The 10838-nt window shown below is 36.8% G+C and overlaps 1 protein-coding gene across 1 annotated transcript in view; it reads left to right on the forward strand.

Moving 5' to 3' along the window:
* Positions 1-10838, forward strand: part of LOC105618089 — a 253179-nt gene that overhangs the window by 70864 nt on the left and 171477 nt on the right. The window contains exon 2 of the mRNA XM_012199629.1: positions 5823-6081. Within this exon, the coding sequence (XP_012055019.1) occupies positions 5823-6081 (259 nt within the window). The remainder of the gene's footprint in view (positions 1-5822; positions 6082-10838) is intronic.

The following is a 10838-nucleotide window of genomic DNA, read 5'->3' on the forward strand; positions in this document are numbered from 1 at the left end:
GCGCCCCCCCCCCCCTCCGACATCCGAAACGCGGGGCAGAGATAATCCTTTCGGTGCACTCTCCATTTAGTAAAGTTCGTATGGGCCGTGGTGTGCGTGCTACGGGTCACTTCGATTTTCAGAGCGAGACGGACGAACGAACACGAACGGCACGGCGGGGTGGCAAAAGGGAGGAGTTCCGCGTTTACGAGCGCGGTTCGCATTTTGCGTTATGGCCGAGGAAATCTGCGTCGCATCCGTGTGCCTCGCGTGTAGTACGCGAAAGCTCGGCTCGCGCGCGCATGCGGCTGCACCGGCGCATATCCGTATTGTTATGGCTACATTTCCGGTTGTTTGTCGTGCGAGAAGGGACTTGGCAGCTCGCCGTACGTACGTAGACGATTGTGGCATAACCCCGCACACCCCCTCGCGGTAAGCTCGTGTGTATGACACGTAATGCCAACGCGATATCTCGACTTTCATTCCTCGCATCGACGGACTCGCTATGAAAATCCTCACGACACATCGGCTTGTATCTTGAATTCTAAACGCCACGATCTTTCTTGATTTGGCATGCGACGATTTGAATACTTGCCAAATTTGTATGCTACCGTTTTAACAGAGATATAAAAATATATTGCGGTTATATATCTTTTTTATTATTGACAGAAATTTGTGACGCGCACGCACACGCGCGCACACACACACACACACACACACACACACACACACACACACACACACAAAGTCGCAAACGTGCTTGCAATATTTCCTAAAGCTATCTATCTATTTTATTTCTTTTTGAAGAAAATTCAATGTTTTTTGTGAAAAGACTATGCGTTTTCCAAGCTAAAAAGACGAAATCTAAATAATTGTCGCACATTTACGGTATCCTGTGAATAATCACTTGATACTTGGGCACTGTTTATTGGGAATTTCGGAACGAAAGATGCTGATTAATGTTCCGAAATCGGAATAGCACTTCAGCGTGAAATCGTGGCCGTATCCGCTTTTCATTCGGTTTTTTGCAGGCCATATATCGGCTTGTATCGTTCTCTTTTATTTGGGAACGGCGCGCGAAGTGAATTCAATTTGTCAATTTGCATACGTGCCGGAATAAAATCTATCAGGCTTCCGAGAGTTGTAGTTTCCGTTTGTTATTACTTCTTCCTAAATCCTAAAGAGGTCGGCTCTTCATCACCAGGAGCAATTCGAAGCGTCGACATTTCGTGAAAAATTATATCCGTTAAAATCCCTAAACGATAAAATCATTTTTAACTATAAAATAATATATTGCTATGGTATTTTCGTTTCTCCTTTTTTTTTTACGTTTTTATCATGAAGACAGAATCGATTCGTTTTTATATTTTACAACAATTCTTGTTATTTCAATTTTATAAGAAATATAATTTCTATGAATTTTTCTTGATCTCTAATAAAGTATTTTGATTTTAAATAATTTGATTCGTTGATTTTATCAGTAGCTTTTACACACAATGAAAACATATTTTGACGTTCTCAAGTTCTTTTAAATTATTATCAATGTGAAACTTCGGACATATGGAAAAAACGATTTTGTTGAAGTCTCTAAAGTTTAATTAGATACAGATCTGAAAATAATTTTGTTGGAATATTAAAATTATTATGTAGAAATGTAGAACGTTCAAACATAATGAATAACGTTATAAAAAGTTAATATTCTAGCAATTAGTTTGAGCATAATTATTTTTATGTTTCAAACAAAATTATTTTTAGATCGGTATCTAGCTATTATGCGTTTTAAAAATTGCAGCAAAATTGTTCTTTCCATATAGAGATTTTTAAGAAGAAAGGATGTAAGAATGGAAGACATGGAAAGGAGATAGAATGTGTAGATAATAGTATAAGTTTTGATATGATTTACGAATCAGTGGGGAACAATAAAAAGACATTTTTGAAGTCCAAGAAGAGTATAATTTAAAAAAACTCGAAGCATCGCATGTATCTATTAGTCCTTTTTCCAAAGTGTCCCGCTAGTGTCGTAGATATTTATTCGAATATCCCGGGAGACTTTCGCCCTTGACCGAGTACATGTAATAGCGTGTATCGAGAATGACGTCGATCCCGAGCGATATGTGCTCTGCTCGATTCTCAGAGATATCCTTGCCGTATCTATTACCGTAATCTTCCGCCTTGCCAAGCGAGAACGCCGGATTCCGACTTTGAAGCTCGCTTTTGCTGCCATAGCGAAAGTCGAATCGGAAAGTCCTCTCGTTCTTCCGGTGGACTTGAAATCGATTTAACTTTCTGGCATCTCTCGGTATCCTCCTCGTTTACTCGATGTACTTGCTATATAAAAGTGATTTCAAAAAATATTCCCTCGCCGGTAACGGAGAGGAAAACATCGTATAATATATACATATATAATGAACGTAATGTCTATATCGTGTCGTTTTTGTATTATGAAAAACGTTTCCTGAACGCATATAAATCACGGTTTTCGGGACGGATTCAATTAATTGCAACTTCATGGAAATGATCCCCGGGCGTCATAAATGGGCCGTCGCTTTGCCAATTGTACTGGATTCTCCGTTATACTATCATACTACAATGCCGGCCGTAAAAACGAGAAAGAACGAGGTGGAACAGAAAAGTTTTCGCGGTTGCTAAAATGGAAAAGCGTAGAGACGACGACGGGCATTGTTTCCGGTAACAGGTGCCATTTTCGCGAATGGCACAGTTACCGTGCATTCTCGCTGCGCTCTCTCTCGCGCATGGGACACGTCGACCACCACGTGTATACGGAGAAGCAAAAGCAGGAAGGGGGATTGCCGTGTTACGTTATACGTGTCCTATTCAGAGATGTTCATGTGCCCTGTTCAAAGACCCATTACGAAAATGACCATTAAAATAAATTACTCTCATCACGCGGCTATAGCGATGGCTTGTGCTGGCCGCCTATAACGCCGTGTCGCACCGGCTAGCTCGATGGCTGCGAATACGTGACGCGGAAATAGTCAGCGGTACGAATCAATTTACGTAAATAATAGAGAGAGTACGCGGCTCGCGCCTGGACCGCTAACAATGGGAAAATTCGCGCGACCGGATACACGGCACTGGCCATTAAATCGGATGCATTACGGGTATACGTGCGAACTTGAAATTTCCCAGCTTAAGTGTACCGTGCTTTCGTAATATTTTTGAGGGTATTTATGGCATCGAAACATTTACAAATCGCATTTGAAATTTGTAAAAATACGATTAAAATTTTAGCATTAACTCTTTCCTCCTGATGTTTAATAACTTTATGAACAAACAATATATTGAGTATTATTGAGTATTATTATATTGAGTATTATTAGAACACTATTGTCTTTTTTCTATATGTTAACCATACGATTATGTTATATATATTTTTTAATGCATATTATATAAAATATTGATTAAGTAATAACATTTTAACATAAAGTGTTCATATTCTTTGGAAATTCTATTGCGAAAGATAAAAAGGTGACGGTAATAATTAATGTTTTTTTTCCTCAATAAGATTTTGTATTATTTTTAGTTAATCGAAAAATTAAATAGAAAAATTTAATAGAAGAATTTTTTAGTTAATATGTTCTTTGTAAATGTAGGTTTTTTTTTTTAACGACTTTGTAGGATATAGTTGATATTTAGAATTCAAATCTATATTATTACTTAATTATGGTTTCATCTTTTTCTTTGTAATAAAGGAGAGTTTGAAATATTACATCGATTAATTAAATTATAATAATCTTTCTAAAAAATCATCTATCTAATAGAATACATCTCAGATAGAGATAGGTTTAACTAAAAATAGGATTACTAGACGTTTATGGTGAAGATATAATACATTTATAATATAATACTATATTTATACATTTATAAATTTTTACAATGATTTCACAAACTTTTCTTTCGTAATATTATTACCTACAGTATTTTTTTTACTGATGTACAGGTACATTTTTTTTCAATTATCATAGCACATAATTTTTAATCGGTAAACGGAGTACATTCTCTGTTTGTGCGGTTCACATCTGTATAGATTCGCGTCGGAATTAAAACCGGTGTTTGTACTATCCGGGCACATTGCCTTTATACAGATGGCATTTATACGTGCCCGAGTTCTACAAACATTTCCAGTAAACCTTGTTTGTACCAGTATTACACCGATATTTTTAATTCTCGCTGGCTTGTACGCGAATCGGCTGACTTTCCTGTTTACGGAAACTAACAACATCTGTTATTTCAAATTTATGCTTGGCACAAATATATCTGTATTTAGCTTTGACGTTGCATGTGCATTTCCAAAAAATATTTTTTTTATTATTGATAACGACATACAAATTTTTTCAGTTTGCTTACATCAGATTGTCAATACTATTTTTTTTCCATTTGTAAAATGGGATTGTTTTCTGTTTTATACAAAAAAAAATACATTCTATTTGTTAAGCTGTGTTTTAATAAATATATCTTTTTGTTAATTTTCACGTGCCATATAATCGATAAACTTTGCCGAAGACAACTCTCTTTCTCTTTCTTTCTCTTTCTCTCTTTCTCTAGCGAGTTTGGGAAAATAGCAGAATAATTCATTTATAGTGAACACTATAATCCCATTTCACTGGTATAGTGACATTAACTTATCGATCGATCGTGATAACAAAATCGGACAATTTCCATTGTATTGCATCGCACTCGATATTGCATCACACTTTTTCTAAGTATCGACTATCATTATCACCACGTTTCTTCGATATTCCTTATTACATCCGACAGCATATCAGAAACTGTGCGCGCGGAGAAACACGCGCGGCGATAATTGAATCTCTTCGTTCCATTAAAATATCTCGAGCAAAGTCGAGCTTTTACTAGAGGAGGTCTCTCTCTCTCTCTCTCTCTCTCTCTCTGTCTTTTTTTATCGTAATCTGAATGAGAAGAAAGATCTATTTCATTTTCCATTCATGTATTTGTCAGGAATTTTCTGTCTTTATTTTTCACCGCGCCGTAGTCTTTTTCACATGGAAGTCAAACGCGCGTTCGATGGCGGATAAAATGCCAGTACATCAAAATCCTTTTTCGGCGCGATTCAGCAAATATTGACGCTCACGAATTGAAATTTGCATCGACAGCGAAATTGGCAAAATATTTCTGTACGTAAAAGAGAACGTTAGGCTACGGCGGCAAAAACGAGATGAGAGACAAGAGGTACGGTAAAAGAGAACGAAGGTCTTCCCGCGGGATATGGCTGGACGAAGGGAAAACTGTAGCCTTAAATTTAATATGACGCATCAATCGATTCAGACGCGCCTTCCGGCCATTCGTTCTACCAATCGAATTCCATGGCAAATATTATGCGGCTTCTGGATACTATTCCACAGGACGTAACATATGTATCAAGTGTTTTTACGGTCGTTTTATTTGACGAAACAGAACTATCGTTTCTTTTTATTGTTTCTCTCTCTATATTTTGCACGAAAGAAATCATTAAATTTTCATAAAACTCGAAATATCAAGATAAAATAATGTAAACACAAAGATTAATTTGCTTATTGCGAAGTTACTTTTATAATGTTTATTAGGATTATTATATTGTTAGCTATATTTTATCAGTTTGCGAATTTATCAATTTCTGATAAAATCACAGAAAAGTAATAGGTAATAAGAACTACACATCGCTGATAAAGAATAAATAATTTTCAACTTATTTTGTTTTAAGATTGTTAAAAATTATTTATGAAATTATAATCTGAGACAAAGAATTTAACACTTATATAATTAAAATTATTACAATATTTTGATTAATCCGCTTTTTCTCACGATAATTCATATTTTATTTTCAGGGTCCGGTCGGAGAGGTGGGCGGCGTGAGGCTGCCACTGCAGTCACTACATGGATACGGATCTGTGTTCATGTACTCGGCGTCGACGAGTCCCGGGGGTGGAGGTGGCCAGAGTAGCGGAGGCGGGGGTGAAGTCACTCTCCGCCTCCGCGAACCCGAGGACATTCCTGAAGAGGTCCTCGCCCGCCTCGAGGACACCGCCACCCTCTCTATCTCTCTTCAAAGCGATGCAGTCCTGAGGCTAGGGGCGGCTGGCGCAGGTAACTTGCCTCTTATCCTCTTCTTCACGTTTGCTTACTGATCAAACACAAAACGTGCGTAGAAGTGCGCTTGTTATGATATCATAGGAGATGGTTAGACATGAAAGTTGCTACGATCGAACAAGTAATTCTAAGAAAATAGCGTTCTATGAGCCGGGAGTCGACTAAATTATATTGATATATTAAAGTTGTGTTATAATAGCTGGAAACAATGCAATACGAAAAGGCAGTGTTTTATAAACACAAAGCAAAGATTAACTCAATTAACTTTGTATTGTAGTACATTATTGAGATTATAGTTCATAATAATATTAAATTTTATTGGGTATAAATTAATTTTTGAAGTATAATAGGAACCACTTGATTTTATTATTTCTTATTATTTCTAATTTTTTTTTGCATAAAGATCCATTGTTATATTTTGTTTTTTCTCTTTATTGCGGTTACTAAAGAGTTAAAAGGACTATCTATGAGAATCGTGGCGGTATATAATAAATGATTGGCTTATGCGACGCATAAATTTCTATTGGTTACTTCAGAATTTATATAACGAAGTTCGCTTCCCTCATATTTTTGGGATTGCGTTTAATTCCCGCGTTTTCGAAGAGCACTTGCTCCTGGTCCGAGTAGATTAGCTCCAACCTCGTGTGTGCTCTAATGCAAAATTATTTCGATGGATTAGAGTAATCCTTGCTTTATGTGATCAGATCCGAGACTTTCCTCGACAAAGCAATCCACTTGCGTTACCGATAACCATTCTGGGCAGAATTCACAAAATTGCAGTTAAAAGTTCATTTATTCAGATACAATAATGATGCTTAGATTTTCAATACTAAATTAAGTTTTTATCGATAAAGGATAATAGGATTAATTTATTTTTGAGTTGTAACAATTTTAAGTCAATAATTAATCGATTATTATCGCAATATACATTATGTACTCTAATATCGAATTTATTCAAGATTTAATGAACACATTAAATATAAATAAATAAATGAAGATGCAATGCACAGATGAGATAAAGAAGTGCATTAAATCTTTTGGACATCACGTTTATCTCTGTGTACAGCAGACTTTTCAATCTTATACCTTCTTACGAACAAAAGATCTGGCAATCGAGGATTCTACTATAGAAACGCACAGAATCAAACGATTATTGCTTCCTTCTAAACGGCGCAGGTGACTATTCGGATTGGATCGTTTCTCGAGCGCCGAAAGCAAGAGCCCGATCGTTTATATCGGTGCTTAAACTCGCAGTCTTTCCCCATTTTCAGTTTTCCGAAGCTCGAAACTTAGACTTTCCTTATAGTTGCCATTTTCTATTCAACCGGAGCATTCATGTTCCTTCCTTCCTATAGTAATTCCACTCCATCAGGTCTTTTTACGAATGGCTGCCGATATGGAGAACTTCAGCACGAAAATTCTGTGAGAAATACATAGATTTTCATGCTCGAAGATCGAGAGAGACATAGATATTGGAATCTCTTTCACCAATCAGAGATTATATTTCAAATTCGGTGCTATGGAGTGGCAAATATTTTGTACAAAATTTTTGCATATCTATCTTTCTATAGAATATCTTTGATCACTATCGTTCTTTCGGTTCGAATCTATTGACAAATCTTGAAATCAATCTGGAAAGTTTACCTTGGAATATTACTTACGACAGAAAATATAATGGAACATGATAGGAAAAGACGTTTTCCTGATACCATGATTTAAAATCTTCCGTAATTTGAGGATTTTCTAATCAGTTGTCTGAATATGAAGTTGGATGTAAAATGTCTATTTTTTATTTATTTGAAAAAAGAAATTTGTCGTATTAACATGAGAAGTAAATATAATGTGTAGAATTAACGATAAAATCTATTATCATAAAATATAATTATATTTATTTAATTACATTTATTGATTTGCATTGAGTATTTATAATATTCAGTTATAATTTGACTTTGTCAGTCTTCGTCCTTTTTAAGTTTTGCGAAAACATGTTTTACGGTAAAGTAACCAAACGGTAAAACAAAATATAAGAATTTGAAACCAATATCGCGTGGCGTTTATTGATTTTCCGACTTTTAAAAAAGAAACAACTTTAACTTCATCGAAAGCGTTTGCCGTTGAAGCGAGACACATGCAAACTTTTGATACAAAATACGAGTATCGAAAGGGTCGAAAGTTTTTTTCTTCCCAGAACAGGGCACCAAGGGTGAGATTCGCGTTTGCGGAAAGGCGATTCAGAGACGATCGAGAACGTTAACTTCCGGACGATTTGTCAGAGCCGAACTACAGCGGCACGATTTGGCCCGATTCTCGCTCACAGGTTCCCATAAATCCCGGATTTTCATAAGTTTTTCTCTCCTGTACCCCGATTTGCAGTCCCCTCGCTTCCCATCACTGCCTCCCCCTTCCCTTCTTTTCGTATCGTATTCCTCGAGCGCCTTCGCCGAAATCGATCTGAGATATATCTTTTGCTCGCCTTTCTCCTTTCGTTCCTACTAATGCCGCGGAATCGCGGCTCTTGGGGAAAGAAAGACGGTGTGGGGAGATTTATCGAAGTTGCGGCTTGTTACGGGGGCTTTAGACTTCCGGCTGCAAGAGGTGGAGGATGGTGCTCCACGCACAGCTCGAAGCTGTAGAGCCAAAGCAGTCGGAGAAGAAGAGAGGTGCTAGCGATTGATTAAGAGGGTCGTTTGTGCCAAGGAAATGCTACTTGAAACGGTACCGCTATCCGAGCCCATTCTCGGGCACGCCCGTTCTGCGCCCTTCTTCTTGCTGCACCTATCCTCGCTGTGGGACGACGTTATGGCGAATCACTCCTAGACATTAAAGACAATGGTAGGATTTCAAAGTCGGAGCAGCTTAACTCGTTGATCGTTACAGAAATCAGAAAACTGCAGGTGCAATTTAATTAGTAATAAGAGATTCGAGAAAGAAAAGTGGAGAGAGAAGAAAAGAAAAAACTCGAAAATTAGATTATTGTTATTCAAATCGTCTAATAGAATTGGAACTTTGACTTTTATATATTGTACAATACTCCCTTTATTAAAAATTTAATTTAGTTAAATGTAAAAATAAAATTGTAGAATTTTGTGTTCTCACGACATCAAGTAAGTTTACTTTGAGTTAGTTATTTTTTTGAACGTATGTATCGCGTTTTTGATTCTTGAATAACGTAAGATTTAACAAATAGCGACAATATTCTCATGGATCAATGCGGGTCAAAGGGTCGAAACCATTCCAACCATTTACAGTATCGATTATTGGGAACCTTACCCAAAGTACTATTCGGTACTTAAGCGACAGTCTGACAGTGTAATAGGGTTTCCGTAGTAATACGACAGTATCAATAATCAGACACATTGAAATTAATCCGAGCTGTTCGGATACCGATAATACAAACTATTAATTGTTTTGGAAAATAGTGACAGAACGTATCTGGAATTCTAAGAAAATCGGTAATATTACAATAATCTGGATTTTTTTTGCTATTATAATATTTGCATAAATAGTTTTGTTATTAAAATTATTTACAATGGATTGCATGGAAAATTTTATTGGGTATAATTAAATCTTTTTTTAAAATAAATATATATTATTTATCAAAACATTCTGCCTGATAGCAAAGGTTAAAAATTATGTTTAAATATATGGCATACAAAATTCAATTTTTAGAAAAACAGTAATGTTTTTTTGACGAAAACAAAAATATAGACCGCTATTTATATGTATTTAGCATGTTGCGCAAAAAAATATCGAATATAATATTGGGGAAACATAGTGAGATTTTATTTTCAAAGGAAACTTTCAAAGCATTTTTCGATTCTATCTTCTCGGTGCATTGTTCAAACTAAAAATTAAAAAACCTTGAAAAATTGCATTAATCGAATTTTCTTTTTCGTTTTTTGAGATATGTTTTAAATTGGCTAGAAATTTCATAAAAAGTGAGAATTTATTAGAATACATAGTTTTAGTGTTAGAATGTTCTTCTTTGATTCGGAGAGTATTTGCAATATAAGCGAGCTAAAAACGTTATAGTTCATAAACGAATATCTCGAAGATTCGCAAACGGTAGAACTACGGGAGCCGATGTCAAGCGGTGGTTTTGTACACAAGGACGAAGATAAGAAGAAACACTGAAACACGTGTAATACCCTTGCGGTAGTACCGTAAACCGGAAAAAGAAATGAAACTAGGCGCAATAAAGGAGCCGAGAATACTCAGCGAGTGGGGGCAATAAGTCTGAAATATGTCAGCATTTTATTTTTGCCGTACGAATATCCGCCGTGAAGAAAGGCAATAGGAGGCGGTAGAGAGGACTCGAAAGGAGAAGGGTGAAAGACAGAAACGGTGAGTCTTGCATTCGAAAAAAAAATGCCTGCAATGTACACCACTTATATGGGAGCGAGTGTACGCACGCGACAATTCCGCGGTAGTGTATGCCATAAATAGAGACGAGAGGGAAAGAGAAAGACGGGGCGACACAAGGAAAAACGTAAGGCGTAAGAGAGAGGAAGAGTGAGAAAAATGGAGAAAAGTATGTGCGCACGGGGGGAGAAACTCGAAGGTAGAAAACTTTACAGCGAGAGAGAGAGAGAGAGAGAGAGAGAGAGAGAGAGAGAGAGAGAGAGAGAGGAGGGAGGGGAGGGAGAGAGAGAGACTACTTACTTACGTTAACTTAACTTACGTACGCCGGACCCGGAACCGGTAAACGTTAAACTACGCGTCGGACGACGACGAACATGACGTACGTTCCGTTC

This window comes from Atta cephalotes (genome assembly GCF_000143395.1).
Source record: "Atta cephalotes unplaced genomic scaffold scaffold00015, whole genome shotgun sequence".
NCBI classification, from domain to species: domain Eukaryota; kingdom Metazoa; phylum Arthropoda; class Insecta; order Hymenoptera; family Formicidae; genus Atta; species Atta cephalotes.